The sequence below is a fragment of the Lathyrus oleraceus genome, chromosome 4 (assembly GCF_024323335.1).
Source record: "Lathyrus oleraceus cultivar Zhongwan6 chromosome 4, CAAS_Psat_ZW6_1.0, whole genome shotgun sequence".
NCBI classification, from domain to species: Eukaryota; Viridiplantae; Streptophyta; class Magnoliopsida; order Fabales; family Fabaceae; genus Lathyrus; species Lathyrus oleraceus.
The window spans coordinates 99116275-99134412 of record NC_066582.1 but is presented as its reverse complement, the minus strand read 5'-3'; the positions used below and the strand labels follow the sequence as shown (position 1 = coordinate 99134412).

Here is an 18138-nt window from a genome sequence, read left to right as displayed (position 1 = left end):
AATATGGATTCCATGTAAAATATGGACTTCTTTTTCTAACCAATACCTTTTTTTTTTTTACTTTAGTAATTTTTACCTCTATTAATATATTATTTTGTCATTAAAAAAAATTGTAACCATGGAACCTCGTTATTTTTAGGTGCATCCAATATTAAGGGTCTGACACTAGTTTTAGGTGATTGTGACTCAAGCGAAAGGAGCCACTCAAACCATACACAAGTGGAAGAGGTTAAAAGAGAGATTTAATCAAATGAGTATAATTTGAAGGACTTCATTAATCAAGGCACATATATATTCAAGAGAGTTCAATGTTGAGTGTGAGTAAAAAAAATCTCAGTCAGCTCCTGGAAGAAGCTTCTGACTAGATTGCCTGCTGGATGTTCCAAAACTTTTAACACCTGCAGGAATGATTCTAGATGGCGACAACACCTCTGCAAACGAAAACTTATACGAATCTGTTCCTAATCTACTCTGTAACCATCCTCTGCCTCCAGAAAATCCATCACCAACAATCCATGAGTTCTTAAATCCAAGCCTCGTTAGCGTTCTTGCAACTGTCTTTGCTGAGTCCGAGTACCTATATATTAAGTTTTGTCCAAATATCACAAGTTAACACTAAAAACAAAGTTAGCGAGTATTGATAGTATGCCAGAAACGATATACTGACACGACAATGATAAATATTGTTACATTCAGTACTTCTATTTTCTCATATTATCATGTGTCAATGTGTCAGTATCGTGTCTGTGTTTGAGTCAGTAGTTCGTAGATAATCATCCACCCCTTAGTGAGCTGAAAATGGTTGGTTTATAATAAGATGGATTTGGAAGGAAACTTACGAGTCCAAGATCACAACGTTGGAGCCTTTGTTGATTTTCTTTAGATATGAAATCTTTAATGCTGCTATTTCAGCTTCCACTCTCTTCACATTCCTCACTAGTCCTTTTATCTTGCTTGGCACTTCTTCCAATCTGAGTTCAAATAAAAGCAACGACTGATATTTATGTCATGATTATTTGAAATTGAAAAAATGAGAAAAGTTAATTACAATGACTATTATAGTGATCCTACCTAAGCTAACAACAAATCTTAACGGGTAACTATTTCTAACATATAGATCATCATATAAATAAGCATTTAAGGCTCGTGTTGGATTTGGATTTCTTTCATTCAAGAAATCAAGCATTCACACAATCATGCAATCGACAATATGGACTCAATTTAATGATGTAGGAATGTTAGCTATCTGATCCTTATTTCACAGTCTAAATTGCATGCCTGCATCACGAGGCGTAGTTAAGTACGAACACTAGAGGGAAAGCACTTACGGAATGGCAACCATCTTGTTTTTAGCACTAGACGGAAGGCGGGGGATACCGGCCTTGTCCTTATCTTTCTCCGTCCGTACATCAATCAAAATATAGTTTTGTGTGCATAACATATCAAGCGTTTGAGCTGGTGTCAAGTCTCCTGCACAGAAAGCACATGCATCAGACAAAGAAAATTACGGTTTGACATAAGAAGCTTGGAAAAGCACAAGTCCAATGCTTTGTGTAACCATTAGAGGCACGAAAAAACTGGCGAAAAACACATGTCAAACGTAGTTTGTACCTTTGTAACCGCGAAGATTGAAGGAGATGACAGACCAGATAGGAGGAAACAAGAGATATGCAACAAATAGTGCTCCAGCTGTTCCAGCAATCACAGTGGGATCTGAAGAAGTTATAGTTTCCATGGTTGATGAGGCTATTGGCTTGGCACCTTCAATCACTTTGGTTGTTTGTTGTGCAGCATCTGCCACTGTCTAAAATCAAAGATTATATATTTGAATCAGGTTGATAAACTGACTTGGTTCTCCAAAAGTCAAGCAACTTATCGAAACAGTGATAGTAACTCCTTGAGAGCTGAAATAGACACAATTATGTGTTGAATTCTAAAGTATGAATGTTGGTGGGTGGCCTAAATGATAGGCTCTTGATACAATGTTAGAATTAAAGTTTGGTCTAATTCATCTCTACAAAAAACTGGCTTGTAAGGTGAGGGTGACACTCTGTATAAACCCTTTGTAGTTGTAGGTTCTATTTTTAACTAATGTAAAAATTCGGTTTTTTCCAATAATTTGCACCCGAGTCATATCATGTGGTCTACACCCCGTTGCACGCTCAACTCTCCTAGCCGTAACTCAACAAACAAATAGGCCAAACCCAAAGGGTGGTTGCTCTCGCTCCACCCCGATCAAGCGTCAGCCGGCTTATTACTGCATGAGTCACACTCAGACATCTATTAAACCAGAAACATAAAAGAGAATATATTTGGAACCCAAAAGTTGAATTAGAACATTATTGCTCAATAGGAAGCAAATTCAACATTGCAAAAACTTACAACCCCCTAAATGTTAATTAGCATTGCCATGCAACAGGTGAGTAGGAGTCATCATCAATCAAGAGAAAACTGGTCTCCAATAACATAGAAAGATTCAATTAATTAAGCAAACCTTAGCAGCAGTGAAAACAGGTTGGGTATCAACACCAGAACTTTGAAGTGCTTCTTGAGCCTTCCTGGAGGCCTCAGAGAAAGCTGGTGAAGCAATTTTCAAAGCCTCTTCACCAGCCTGCTGCACAATTGGCAACGCCGTATCGAAGCCAGGCTTCAAAACATTCCCAATAGCTCCAGCAACACGCTGTGCTGTGTCCAAAAAACCAGAACCTACCACCTGAACCTGATCAATAGTCTGCTCCACCTTTATAAAAAAAATGCAATTTTAGCAACTGGTTAGGCATGTTTGTAAATTGATGAAATTTGATAAAGTTTGAAACTTTGGGAGAAAAACTTACTTGGGTGATAGAAGAAACAATTTGGTCCTTGGAGATTGTAACAGCAGCTCTGGCTTCATTTGGAGGGGTGAAAAGAGCGAGTAGTGAAATGGTGGTTGAAGTTGGTAATGATATGTTGTGGATACGTCTATGTTGAGGCTTGTTGAAGGTGGAAGGAGTTGGAAGAGAGGGTCTCGTTGATGGTGATGCCATAGCAGTGATCTCCATTGCCATTGTTAGTTGCTAGTGGTTGGTTGTTTGGTGATAGAGCAGTGAAGTGGAATTGTATGATGAGAGATGTGTGGATGAAATCCTAAGATTCGACCACTTTTTGAGGTTACAAATACAATCATCAATCCACGTGGCATTTGTGTTTTGGGGGAAAATATAATTTCCAACATTCTCATTAGGTAATCCGAAGTTCAATCTATATGTGTGATTGTAATTCATCTTTTTTGTATGATTTGATGTTTGACATTGGAATTTTAAGACTCTTCTTCTTTTTGGTTTTATCTCACATTTGCTAAAAAGTAGAAGATGTAAATTAAAAAAAAGGGTGTTATTGACATTTTGAAATATTGACATTTTGAAATTATATTGAAATGTTAATTAGTACATAATTTTAGGATTGTAAATATAATTCTCCTATCAGCTAGTATTAGAATATCACTTAGAATAGGCAGAATACACTTTGTATAAGGTGTTACTGGCAGCTGCCAGTTTAGATATAGTGGTGACCTGCTATCACAGGTCACTCTGTTTTGCATCTATATAAGGCAAACAGTGTTCAAGCTTGTGTAACTTCTTCAAAACAGAATTCTGTTATCAAAAGAATGAAAAGCTCCATTATGATTTCTATGAACTTTATCATGGTATCAGTTTAGTTAGTTACGATCCATGGCGTCATCCTCGTCGTCAGGTTCGCCGTCTTCCGCTCATCTTACATCCCCAACCTCGCCGTCGGCGGCGGCAGTGATTGATGAATCGCGCCGCTTGCAGTTCGCTCTCAAGATCGCATACAAGCTTGATGAGAAAAATTTTCATCTCTGGCGCCAACAAGTGGAGCCATATATCAACGCGCACAACCTCACAAATCTTGTTATTTGCACTCAAATTCCACCGAAATTCGTGAACGATGAAGCTCGCCGTCAAGGTACGGTAAGTCCTACGTACTCGTCTTGGCTTCAGAAGGATCAATTGCTCCTGTCTTGGTTGCAATCGACGCTTTCGAGCGAGATCCTGTCACGTGTTCTTGGATGCACGCATTCACATCAACTTTGGGATCGGTTGTTCAATTATTTCCAGAAGCAGACTCGCGCGCGTGCACGTCAACTTCGCGTTGAATTGCGTGCTTCATCTCTTGATTCGCAATCGGTTTCTGATTATCTATTGAAAATTCGTACGATTGTGGATGCGTTGGCATCGATTGGTGATTCAGTTCCAGTTACGCATCACATCGATGTCATTCTTGAAGGCCTTCCTAGTGAGTATGCTTCTGTAGTCTCTGTTGTTGAAAGCAAGTTTGGAGATATGGATTTGGATGAAGTGGAAATCCTTCTGATTGCTCATGAATTGAGGCTGAACAAGTTCAAGAAGCAATCAGTCCCTGATCTGGCTTCGCTTAATCTCACTCATGCCACGTCTCAACCTACCTCTCCTGACACTACTCAATCTGGATACACTGATTCTTCTCCTTCCAATCCTCCCTCTCATACTTCTGAACCTGATTATTCCAGTTTTAGAGGTGGAAGGTCCAATAGAGGAGGTAAAAGTGGAAGAGGTAGAGGTGGCAGAAACTCTGGAATACAATGTCAGGTTTGTTCCAAAGTTGGACACTCAGCCCTCAACTGTTGGCACAGGTTCAACCAACAGTTCCAGCCTCAGTCTTATTATGGAAGTCCTTATAACACTGCTCATTGGTCCACTCCTCAAATGCCTTATGGACAATTTCCTGCAAATGTGTGGACAAGGCCTCAAGCAAAGCCTGCTATGCCTTTGGCTCCCAGCACTTTCATTGCTAATGCTGCTCCTTCAACCTCTGCTGCATCCTGGTATCCAGACTCAGGTGCTTCATTTCATGTTACCAATGATGCTAATAACATTCAACAAGGCACTTCTTTTGAGGGACCTGATCAGATTTATATAGGCAATGGGCAAGGTCTACCTATTGACTCTACTGGTTCTAGCCATTTCCTCTCAACTTATCAACCTCACACACCTCTCACTCTTAAAAATCTCTTACATGTTCCATCCATCACTAAAAATCTTATCAGTGTCAGCAAATTTTGCAGTGATAATCATGTTTATTTTTTATTCACAGCTGATACTTGCCTTGTCAAATCTCAGGTATCTAATGCTGTCCTCCTGGTTGGCAAAGTTGGCTCAGATGGTCTTTATCAGTTCCCTCTGCTTAATGTCTCCAGTCCTGCCATGCCTTTAGTTTCTACAAATAAAGTTGTACCTAGCATTAATGCTACTAGTATTTCTCCTAGTTTGTTCAATGTATGGCATTTAAGATTAGGCCACCCTAATGTCAATACTCTAAAACTTGTGCTTCAAAGCTGTAATATTTCCTTTAATAATAAAAGTCATGATCATTTCTGTTCTGCTTGTTGTGCTGGCAAAGCTCATAGACTTCATTCCCCATCTTCACATACGTCTTACAATTTTCCTCTAGAACTTGTCTACTGTGATATTTGGGGTCCCTCACCTCAACCATCTACTCAAGGGTTTAGTTACTATATCTCTTTTGTGGATGCCTTTTCTAAATTCACTTGGATTTATCTACTTAAATCCAAAGCTGAAGCACTCAGTATTTTCAAACAGTTCAAAACTTTAGTGGAACTTCAACTTGGCCATCCTATCAAAGCTGTCCAGTCAGATTGGGGTGGGGAATTCAGACCCTTCAGCAAATTCCTCACTGAACTGGGAATAGTACACAGAGTTATATGCCCTCATACTCATCATCAGAATGGGGTAGTTGAACGAAAACATAGGCACATTGTGGATTTAGGCCTTACACTGTTGAGTCAAGCTTCATTACCTCTAACCTACTGGGATTTTGCTTTCTCTACTGCAGTCTATTTAATTAATAGACTTCCCTCTGCTTCCATTCAGTCTCAGGTTCCTTATTGCCTACTTTTTAAATCTATGCCAGATTATAAATTCCTCAAAGTTTTTGGTTGTGCCTGCTTCCCTTTGTTGAGACCTTATAATGCTCATAAACTTGAGTTCAGATCTCATGAATGCTTATTCCTTGGTTATTCTGCTTCTCACAAAGGTTATAAGTGTTTGTCACCTTCTGGTAGGTTGTACATCTCAAAAGATGTACTCTTTAATGAGTCAAGATTCCCATACTTGGAGTTGTTCACCACCAAAGTTGTACCTCCTGTTTCAATTTCATCAAAATTCAACTCTGTGTCCTCTTTGCAATCTCTGTTACCTCAATCAGGCCTTCCAAAACCAATTCCTATTTCTGCCATTCCCTTAACTCCCACTCAAAATGGTCTGGCAGCTTCTAATGAATCTAGTCAGCAGGTTTCCCTTGATAGTCCTGTTCTGGAACCTGAGCCTGCTATGCCTGCCTCTACCCCTAGTCTTATTTCTAGATCTGACTCTGTATCCTCATCCGTTGTTGCATCTAAGGCCTTAATCCCTTCTAATGCTGTTCCAGTTTCTAAGGTTCCTGTAAATGCGCATTCTATGCAAACTAGAGCAAAGTCTGGGTTTATTCAACCTAAAGTTCTTCTCACTCACGCTGAACCTAAATCTGTCAAACAAGCTCTTGCTGATGTTAAATGGAAAGAAGCAATGCAAGCAGAATTTGAGGCGCTTTCTCATAACAAGACTTGGTCCCTTGTTTCCCTTCCTCCCAACAGGCAGGCCATTGGCTGCAAGTGGGTTTTTCGCATAAAAGAAAATCCTGATGGCAGTGTTAGCCGTTATAAGGCTCGCTTGGTTGCTAAGGGTTTTCATCAAAAGCAAGGGTTTGATTTCAATGAGACATTTTCTCCGGTTGTGAAGCCGGTTACCATCAGGCTGATTCTCACTATTGCACTCACTAAAAGGTGGTCAATTCAGCAGCTTGATGTTAACAACGCCTTCTTAAATGGTCTGTTAACTGAAGAAGTGTACATGGAGCAGCCACCTGGATTTGTGGACTCTAATGCCTCTCTTGTCTGCAAACTGCATAAAGCCCTCTATGGCCTTAAACAGGCCCCCAGACAGTGGTTTGAACGGTTGCAAACTGCCCTTGTTAACCTCCATTTTAAACCCAGCAGGTGTGACCCTTCTCTTTTCATTCTTCGTTCAGCTGGCCACACTGTCTACATTTTAGTATATGTTGATGATATAATCATCACTGGTAGCAGTCCTTCTCTTTTAAAGGACATTATTGCTAAGTTAAATTCTGCTTTCTCTCTCAAGCATCTGGGTACCTTGGATTACTTTCTTGGCATTGAAGTTAAAGCTGCTGCCCAAGGTTCATTACTGTTGACTCAGTCCAAGTACCTCAGAGACCTACTGCACAAAACTCACATGTCTGAATGCAGTTCAGTTCATTCACCTATGCAATCTACTTGCAAGCTTACTAAAACTGGCTCTCCAGCCTTGGCAGATCCCTTTATGTATAGGTCTGTAGTAGGAGCACTTCAATATGCCACTATTACTCGACCTGACATTGCCTATGCTGTAAACAAGGTTTGTCAGTTCATGTCTCATCCTTTGGAGCCTCACTGGGCTGCAGTAAAAAGAATTCTCCGATATCTCAAGGGCACTATCCATTATGGGTTACATATTTCTCCTCACTCACCTAATCAACTACCTTCTCTAAGGGTGTTTTGTGATGCTGACTGGGCCTCAGACCCAGATGACAGGAGAAGCACTTCTGGTGCTGCAATATACTTTGGCGGTAATTTAGTTTCTTGGTGGTCCAAAAAGCAACAGGTTGTAGCCAGGTCCAGCACGGAAGCTGAGTACAGAAGTCTAGCTCAAGCAACTGCTGACCTTCTCTGGCTGCAAACGCTTTTACAGGAATTATCTATTCCTACTCAACAGCCCCTTGTTTTGTGTGACAATCAATCTGCTATGTTGTTAGCACACAATCCCATATTACATTCAAGAACTAAGCATATGGAGATTGATCTTTTCTTTGTAAGGGAAAAGGTTCTAGCTAAACAAATTACTGTCGCCCACATTCCAGGCGTTGATCAAATTGCTGATGCCCTCACCAAGCCTCTACCTTCAACCAAGTTTCTGGAGTTAAGGCACCAACTCAGGGTTGCAAGCTCCCCATGAGTTTGTGGGGGGGGTATTAGAATATCACTTAGAATAGGCAGAATACACTTTGTATAAGGTGTTACTGGCAGCTGCCAGTTTAGATATAGTGGTGACCTGCTATCACAGGTCACTCTGTTTTGCATCTATATAAGGCAAACAGTGTTCAAGCTTGTGTAACTTCTTCAAAACAGAATTCTGTTATCAAAAGAATGAAAAGCTCCATTATGATTTCTATGAACTTTATCAGCTAGTATCTATTCGTTATAGGGCATGACACCAAATCACCCTTCTCTTTCCATAAATTTAAACTAATAGTAAAAGGATAAATGACTAATTAACTATTAACTATGTATCAAATAATTATTAGTTTTTAGATTAAAAATAAATAATTGAGATTAAAAAGTTTATTTAAAAAGTATTTGTGTCCCTTTCATCATTTATTATTCATAAGAAAGAGTCACATATGTTCTTTAAATAAATATTTTAATTTCAACCATTTATTTTTAATCTAAATATTAATAATTATTCTTATCATTCTCATATAAAAATAATATTCTTATTAGATATTATTTTTAAAATACTGTTATGACAATATAAAATATTTTGATGGGATGTCAGTGTAATATTTCTTTACACCGACAATTCTCTCTCTCTCTATATATATATATATATTTGTTTTAAAAGTTGTCATTTAAAAAAATATATGTATAATGCAATTGTTGTCTAAAACTGTGCATCACTGAAATGTAACATTGTTTACCAAACGTCATCTTGCAGTTGAGGCCAAAGAAGAAGATTAAGTAGATTATGGTTTTGATGGGGTTCTTCTTGTGTCGTGAGTTGGTGGCAAATTGTTGATTAATTCAGTTGATCACTTGCTTAGTATGGTTGGTTGATACTAATGTTTGAATAATTTTAGTTTTGTTTGATCCATTCAACTTTTACTTTTATGACATTTTTATATCTTTCATGTCCAGGTTTGAGTTTTTTAGAATTCATTTCTTATATTCCATTAGCAACAGATCATAATAGAAATGCTAGGTTATGTTTTCCAATTGATTTTATATGGGAGATATTAGAGATACGAACAACATAATTTGAAATCTTCTGTTAAAATATGATTCACACATGATTAAAATCATATTATTCCTTCGCATCTGTTAAAATATCTTCTGTTATAATATTGTTAAAATATATTTACACTTGTTAAAATATCATTTTCAATAAATAAATTCAAATGATTTTTGTCATTTATGAGATTATATATGTGGACTTAACTTTGTATGATATAGTCTAAATCATTTACAGACCATTCGGCTCGTGAGAAAACTTCCAATTGGCGATGGTGATGGCAATGTTAGTGCATTAAAGGCTATAACGATTGTCATACCCTCAAATTCACCCTACCCCCATATCACCTTCTTAAACCCTAATTCATGATCATACATCCCATATATGTCATCTCATATGCATCTATACCTAATGATCCACAAGAATCCACAAATTCAAGGCATGAGATTCATCTATGAAGCTTCAAGATCCTCTGCCCATGTTGAGGTGTGCCCAAGCCACCTTAACCCTAATCTCATCCTCAAGCATCCAACAAAGATTGGAGGATTACTCAACTCATCTCACTCACTCTCCAAACCCAATTTGGATGGTGAGTCCCCTTTGAAGATGTCTAAAGATTCATCTGGTCACCCAAGGACCCTAACCCTAGCTCTTGACCCTCCTTGGCTTTCACAAGTCATGATTCATCATGGATCTTGACCATGTCATCGAGGACCCCTAAAATCCAAAGTTTGTTCATGCCCCGCACCTTTGAAACATCTCAATATGACCATTACATCACCAAACCCTAATTCATCTGACTTTGGTTCTTTACAAAACTCGTGGCTTAAGAAACCCTAATTTGGGCATCCCTTTATCATTGACCTTGCTTCATTTTGATCATCCAATCACCCCACCACTCATTCGACATCAATTCATGTCCATTACCATCAAAATCCATCCTTTAAACATCCATTCAATTAATGTTACAAGTACTTGGTTTGGTCATGGTTTTTCAACTTTCAATGCATTTGATCCATCCATGAATTTGACCTAAAACCATACCAAAAATCTCTAAATCTCATTTCCCATCATGGTATGATCATATGAACTTAAAACATCCACCATTGTTCCTTGGAAATCAAGAAATCACAAAATCACATTTTTAAGTCATGTTGGTTGGTCACATTTTGGCAAGAATGCCGTATAGGAAGTTCCAAATATCATAACTTTTTCATTTCACAAGCTTTTTGAATTACACTTCAAGCCAAATGTCCTAATAAATTCCTCTCCAACTTTGTTTCAAGGTCCAAGACCTAATTCATTGAGGAAGGATCTAAATTTTTGCATTGGCCAAGCTAGTCCAACATGCCTAGCATGCCCTAAAACATGACCAAGACCAATACTTTACCACATTTACATTTCCAAACCACAACTCCTTTTGACCTGGTTCTTTTTGCATTCAATCAAGGATATGGTAAGGAACATTTGACATAAGTTTTGGACGAAATGCACGAGCCAATTTCATTTGGCCTTGGTTCAAACGTTGATGATCATCCTGATTGGCAAACCAGACATGTCAAGTCAGAATTTGCATTTCCATTCACCAAGCCCTAAAAAAACTTTGACTAGATCCCAATGGTCCCAAACATATTGCATATGGTAGTTTGGTGTATTTGGAAGAAAACTTAGATGTCAAAACCTCCCCAATTGTAAAACCCGATCCTATGTACAAAATCATATTTTTCCCAAAATGGTAAAAAGTGGAATCCATAGCATGTCATACCAAGCCCTTTGTCTGTTCCAAATCGATGTTAAGGACCAAAGCAAAGTGATCTGAGGTACAAGCAAGGTCAGAATGCAGCCATACTTGTCTCCCCAATTCCAACCTTAAGCATGATTCGAGCCACTTATCATTCTGAAGCAAACCTTCACTTCCTTCCCTCCAAACCATCCAAACACCTTCCCTATAAATAGGGGAAGGTGTCCCCTTCATTTTCCAAGCTTGAAAAGCCACAAAATACTTGTTGCACGTTCGAGCTGAAGCAACCAAAATAGAGTTTCCCTTTTCGAGTTTCAAAGTGTTTCAACCCCAAATAGCCACCCAAAAATTATCACTGACCTCCACTCAAACTTTTACAAGTCCTAACTAACCTTCCCTGAGCCTCACCTGAGCTGAGCTGAGTTAAGTCATCAGAACTTCACTCTGAGATCAATTCTGATCAGGTAGTTCCCTTCACCCTCATCATCCAAACGAGTTACCATTCAACTCGAAATCCCTTTATGATCATTAATCCTAAAATTTTAGCTTCGATTAATCCATATTCACCATTTAATTTTTAGATTAGGTTAAGTTGGTTCTTCTAGTTCGTGGCAAAATACCCCATACTCAGAACCAACCAATGGCTCATGAGTGTGGAGGTTAGTTTGTTTATGTGTTTGGAAGATGAATCCATGAAAAAATATGGTTAAAACACGTATTTTCAAGTTTGTATTTATGAGGTTAGAGGTTAAAGACGACCGTTTGTGCGTTATATGGTTAACTTGTGATTTCATCTGATACATGTCATTTATTTTGGTTTATACTATCCCACTAACCCTTTATACTTACTTGTCTATATTGTACACTAACCTTTACTTTTGTGTTCATATTATACCTTGATCTTATACCTTGCCTAAATTAATAACTTAATTAAACATTAACTTTCAGCCTTGAGTTTTGTATAGTCTTCCTTTTGTCAATCTATTGATAGATGAACTTGGGGTAACATAACTTTCATTGTTACAAATCTATTCCAAGTTGATCCTTTGATCACCTTCAATAATTTGCATCAGTGATAAGTTATCCCATGATGCACCATATTTTGAATCTATTGACCTAAGGATAAATAATCCTCAAGTGTTGGTCCATTGTTCATAATACTAACTTAACTTAACTTTACTAACTTTGATTACCATTAACCATTGTTATTATCATTGTTATTTACTTTTATATCATTTACTTTGTAATTTACATTTAACTATTCATCATTATCATATTTATTGTATAAACTCATCATGCATGTTTATTATTGTCATTTATCTTTATTGTTATCATACATTAAAAACAACAAAAACATGATAAAATGATAAGACCAAAAACAATTTCATTTCCACTTAATCAATTTGGACTTAGGGGATCTCATTCTAGGACCTTTTCTTGGAGGCCTTTTCCATTTACTTTGTGATATTTTTGTTAACTTTGGACTTCATCTGTAACTTGCATACTGGTTGTAAGAATGACATCACCTTAGGGGGTCATGTTTATAAGACCATTATCCTTTGTTTAGCTTAGGTCTCTTTTGCACACACAAGGCTTTCTCTTGGGCTACCTTACAATGAGACTCTTTATTTTCTTATCGGTTACTTTGCATAGATGTTGCATTACCCAATTTCATTATCAAATAAACAAACCCTTGATTAAATTTCAAGTGGCATTTTCATAATCAAACTCAAAACACAATAAAACTATGATTAGTATTGTGCACCACGAGCCTTAAGTGGTGGAGAATGAGTAAGAATGAAGCATTTCTACCCTTACTCTGATTATTTTGGACGCAAGACGCTTGACTTGTTGTCTAGAACATTCACCTCCACCCATATACTTTAGTGCAATCTAATTACGAACTCTTTTCATAAACCCTTATTCAAGATAAAATCAACTCAACCCATCAAACCTTATTTTTGGTGCCTTATGACACCACTCTGAAAACCCTTTTCTCAAAGGTAAAATCGACCAACACACAAACATTTTCTACTTCGAACTACGAAGCTCTGATTCCTCATCGCCCGATGAGTGATATGTAGGCACAAGGGCCACAATCTTTGGCGAGCACAATAATAAAAAATCCCAGAGTCCCATCACTCTTTTTACACTCTTTTGAAAAATAAAACAATAAACGAGATAAATACCCACGTCCATAAACAACCCAAATGGTTCCCATGGAGTACCATGGATGTGAGGGGTGCTAATACATTCCCCTTGTGTAACCAAACTCCGAACTCAAGTCTCGGTTGCAAGACTGATTCTTTATCCTTTGCATTACCCATGTGCATATTTTTCTTCTTCGAGGGTTTTATCGACTATTTTCCCTCTCCTCTCCTCTCCCATAGAGGTAATCTAAATAAAATTCGGTGACGACTCTTCTGTTTTGCCTTATCCCTTCTCTTCCAATCGGGGATGCATCCTTTAGTTCAAGTCCCGGTTTTTTTATCCCGGTAGCGATAACCGGCGACTCTGATGGGGATTCGGTTTCCCTAAGCAAGTCTAGCCTAGTTTTTTTTATGTGTATGTAGGTTTTTATCCATTTATTTATTTATTATGTGTATATATTGCTTTTTATTACTAACCTGTATATATATTTTCTTTGTTTGTTGGTCTGAAACCATGGCTCTGTGACGAAGAAAAAGGAGGTTACTATAATGATTGCAATGAAAAACCTTGTGTGAAAGACTCTCCACCCGAGTCTTAGAGCTTACTTGAGATATGAGAGGTTGAGTAGTATGGGTCCCCGAGGTGCCTTCCTCGTGTAGGGTTGTACGAGAACCTCACTTAATGGTATACTCTCTTAAGGGGATTGATGACCTTCATGCTTTCGGCGCAAGCATACTTTCCTTTATTAGAGTCCGTGACCCTAAGACCCCCTTTTTAGAACATTTAACCTTGCCCGACCTAGACCGATGGTCGCGTAGTATAGGTCCCCGAGGAGCTTTCCTCGCGAGGGTCAATACGAAGATCTCACTCAGAGTAGATTACCTTAATGGAGTTGTCGCCTGGAAAGTAAATTGACATTAGCGGCGGACAGTGAAGGGATTCCATGACTCTAAGGACAGTGTCTTACACCAACTTCAACAGTCTATCTAAGGAAAGGCTCAAAATCCATGACAAAATCGACAATGGAGTCAAGTGTTTCTTGTTTGTTCAGTTTCGATAGTAAACCATGCATCTCAAAGAGGGCAATAGGTTTGTCTTCGATGGTCTAAATGAGATCCATGTTGACAAGTTTTGACTTTAATTGCTACAACAAGTCAGCAAAATCATCACAAGAAATCCATGTGCAAGTATCAGGCAAAGTAGGAGATTTTCCACCAAAGGTTTCCTGGTGATTCAGAAGTCTCTTGAAAGCCTCAACTGGGTTTTCTACCTGATCATCCTTTGTTTTTGTAGATTAAAGGTTGACCCAGAAGAATTAAAAGTTGAAGTAGTTTTAGGGATCTCAAGCTATTTAGACTGGGATTTTGGAGCAGGAGATGAATGCGTGTTCTCTTACCCACCCTCATTATATTGAAACCCATTTGTGTCTTGAACTTTCTCAGGTTGACCCACATCTGAAATCCTTTCAAATGAAGCACCTTCTTGGTTCTCTTGCATATGGCCAAAGTGCTTAGGGATCTTTGATGTTGGAGCTCCCACATTAACACCAGCAGATTGGTGATCAGGAATAAACTATTCGGGCTGGATAAGAGCTTGTTCATGCATTTGTATGTTTTGCCTTTTAGACGTGGTTCCACTTGTTTGAGATTCAACCGTTTCTTCAACATGGTCTAAGTTCCTTATAGTTACTTGTTCCAACCGATTGAGAATTGTTTCACCATTTCCAGCATCAAAGTTTAGCTGAACTAATTGTGAGCTAGTTGTCACAGAAGTCGTCCACTTCACGTTGTAGAAAGAAGCACGGGAGCAATAATTCTTCGACTGAGCTTGTAAAAAGATGAGAGTTAATATAAGAGATTAAAGATAGATAGAGGCAGAAAAGGATATCATAATATAGTAAGGTACCTTAAAATTTTCAGGGTTTGGACTCGAATGGGCACTTCCTAGGCTCGAGGTAGGTTGGTGTGGCGTTGTTCGACCTCTTTTCTTCTTTACTAGTTTGGAGGCTTCATTTTCTGTATGTTCTTCCTCATCAAAAACAATAAATTGCTCCACTCTAACCTCTTTTGCATGATCTTCAGAAATATGTTTCTTATCCTTATTCTTCTTCTTATTCCGTTGAAGGCGAGAAGATTCAGCAGGGGCCTTGTCTTTTCCTTTGATCTTTTAAAATTTCAATGACAACCCTAATAGTCATATTAGTAAGATGGTTTGGAGGAATATGCGGAGGAGTCTACAGAATTTCATCACCGCCAATTTTGAAATTAACCTCTTTTTATGGAGACTAGGATATTTCGAAAAGATGTTAATAAGATAAGAGATAAATTCAGAGGAGTCAAAAATACTAAGAAGGTAATACAAATCAGGGTTTCTTCACTAATAGGAGCTTCAATGTCTTTTCTCTTTTTGCTCTTCTTTTTTAAGGCCTTACAGCAGAGGAAGTGCTTCCCCTCTTTCGACCCTGAAGAAGTAGAACAAAGGTTAGAAAATTGTTAAGAGATTTATAGCCTAAAGGAAAGATATGATGAAGATGACTGAAACACACGGTTCTTCATAAAGCTAAAATAAAAGGGTTTATGTAGAAATACTAAGGGTTCACACGAGGGATATCTTAGGGAAAACATGTTTCAAAACTTGGGGTTTCCTAATGTGCCTAAGAAGAGGGCCCATAAAAATGCAAGTAAATCCTGAAATGGAGTAGGGAATCGGTACATGAGAATCCAGAGCTTCCTCTTCTCTTTGCCCATGGAAGGCACTAGAATATATATGCGATTATCTATGAGGATAAGGTTTGGGATGTCAGTAGCAAAAATGATGCGTGGAGTAACCTTGATGACATGACCAAAAACCATTGATGGGTCTTCAAAGCTTTTTTAGAAAATAAGTGGTTGAGAAACGAAAATAGGAGTTGTAGAGTTGTTTCAAAAGGTTGTTTAGGGTTTTCGGAGAAGAGAATGGTGAAAGAAAAGAGAAGATGTTGAAGAAGCCTATAAATAACGAGGAAGAAATTTTTGAGTTTCCCTCCCAGAGAGTTGGCACAAGTGACACGTCCGAATCAACATATGGAATTTTAATTTATTGGGAAATAAAAAAATTAAATGAATTCTTTTAAAATTCAGTTAAGTTAATGACTCATTAATGTCTTGGAAACTCTGAGTAATGATGAGGGTCTGCACACACGTTTCTGACGTGACAATTTGATAAAAAGTGACCATGATGACCATGACGTGTACAAGTTGTGGTAAATAGTGTCAGACAGTTGTAAAAACACCACATTTATTCCATATGATCTAAAATGATATTTTTGGGGGTATCTGTTAGCCTGAGATTTTTAGCTAAGTGAAAAGTCAACGAATTGATGCTCATAGCCACGTTGACCTTACTAAGTGTCTAAAGCTTAAACAAAAAGCTTCGACATACTGACTGTATCAACCTGTTGGTTCGATTGACCAGTAAGTGAAGTCGAGGTCAAGAACGGTTTGGAGGAGTCTCAGAAACAGATCCATAAGATTATGATCACTCTCTTCCAAACATGTTCAGAAGCTTGAAAGATCACATAGCAACCCCTCGACACGACGTCAAAGTCGACATTTTTTGGGGTTAAAGACTTAGAATATGTTAAAGTCCAAAAACTATGTGATGTTGAGATGTTTCAGCCTTCGACGAGGACAATTAAAGCATTCAGAAACGGTTCTCAACGCAGTTTTCACCATGCTTTGTGTGGTTTTCAGCAAGACATGTGGAAGAAAGTTAGAGCAAAGCAATCCCACGTAGTAAGACATGCGTCGAACATGTAATCAACAACTGATGTCGATGATTATTTTAGGACTAGTATATAATACATGCTTATGCATTGTAGTCGATGTTGCAAAATTCTCATTCATTCTCTATAGAACTAGAGTACCCAAGTCATCGAGCGAAATAGTTTGTGAAAAATGTGAGTCTGCGTCCACTCTTTAGATTCTCTGCAACTCCTTTGCATTTCAAACATTTAAAATTAATGTCATTTACTTAGGTTACTTTGTTTATTTCCTTTTATATTTGACCAAAGTTTACTGTTCGCATTCAATTGATTTATTACCAAGCGCTTTAAATCCAAATCACATATTTTTTTATACAAATTATATTTGATATTTTTCGAGTTAATCTTTTAAATAAATTAAACTCGTGATTGTTTACTAAAAATACTCGTAAACAATCCGACAAGGATATCCCATTAAATTTAGAATTAAATCTATTTAAACATATTAACTAAAATTTTAAGTATATTCAACAAATTCCAACAATATTAAATAAATTTCTAAGTAATATGGAGGTGGTTAGTGATTTGTTTTTCAATTAATTAAGTTAGTTAATTTTCTATTAAGTTTGTTATCTTTACCAGTGTAAGACCCCTATTTTGACCCTAAGATCCCTCATGTTATCTCACCATATGCATTGGCTTTGGGATCACACATTGGCATCCTCCTTACCCCTCATTCATTGGGTTTGCATTGGGAGAGATCACCAAGCATATTTGATTGTATCATACATTTTTTTTAATTATTTACTAACAAAAATACCAAAAATATGTCTATGTATAGCTTTGTTTCTTTTGTAGGTAGTGTGTGCATCTACCAATGCCTCATCAAGCCCACATATAGGGTTTAAGACCCTCAATGCAAGGAGATCAATCAAGAGATGGTTAAAATTGGTTCTAGACATAATATATGGGTCCCCATGATCTTCATTTATCATTTTGATCAAGAATTCATCAAGAGTTTGAAACTTGTTTGCCATGGAAGCCCTAATTCATATGGGTATCTTGTGTGACTTCCTCAACAAGTTTCTTCAACATTTGATCAAATATTTCAAGGGATACTTCATTATACATCATATTATACATATATGATCCTCCATGAGTCCCAAAGATCAAGAGAAATTCAATTTTGCAAGTTGGTTCATGGTGGTTGACCAGAGAAAGTCAACTGGTCAAAACTGGGGTTCCCTAGACCCTATCTCCTATAATTTTTGTCATATGAAAATGATCCCAAGATAAAATTTACTCCTTATGACATTACAAACAACTTTCATGTTGAAGTCAAG

The 18138-nt window shown here is 37.7% G+C and overlaps 1 protein-coding gene across 1 annotated transcript; it reads right to left on the bottom strand.

Moving 5' to 3' along the window:
- Positions 1-251: 251 nt before the first annotated feature.
- Positions 252-3137, bottom strand: LOC127073676 (calcium sensing receptor, chloroplastic). Its single transcript, XM_051014853.1, has 6 exons — positions 2835-3137; positions 2495-2740; positions 1612-1804; positions 1329-1470; positions 840-971; positions 252-577 (listed from the first exon to the last, which is right to left on the bottom strand). The coding sequence occupies exons 1-6, from the start codon at positions 3045-3047 to the stop codon at positions 334-336; spliced, it is 1170 nt and encodes a 389-aa protein (XP_050870810.1). The 5' UTR covers positions 3048-3137; the 3' UTR covers positions 252-333.
- Positions 3138-18138: the final 15001 nt, after the last annotated feature.

Bases quoted from the DNA above. Each gene is read 5' to 3' on its own strand.
- LOC127073676 (XM_051014853.1), bottom strand. From the start codon at position 3,047: ATGGCAATGGAGATCACTGCTATGGCATCACCATCAACGAGACCCTCT. The intron at 1,805-2,494 runs GTTTGCTTAATT...CTTTGATTTTAG, and splicing joins CTGTTTTCACTGCTGCTAAG to ACAGTGGCAGATGCTGCACA. The intron at 972-1,328 runs GTAAGTGCTTTC...ATTTGAACTCAG, and splicing joins AACAAGATGGTTGCCATTCC to ATTGGAAGAAGTGCCAAGCA.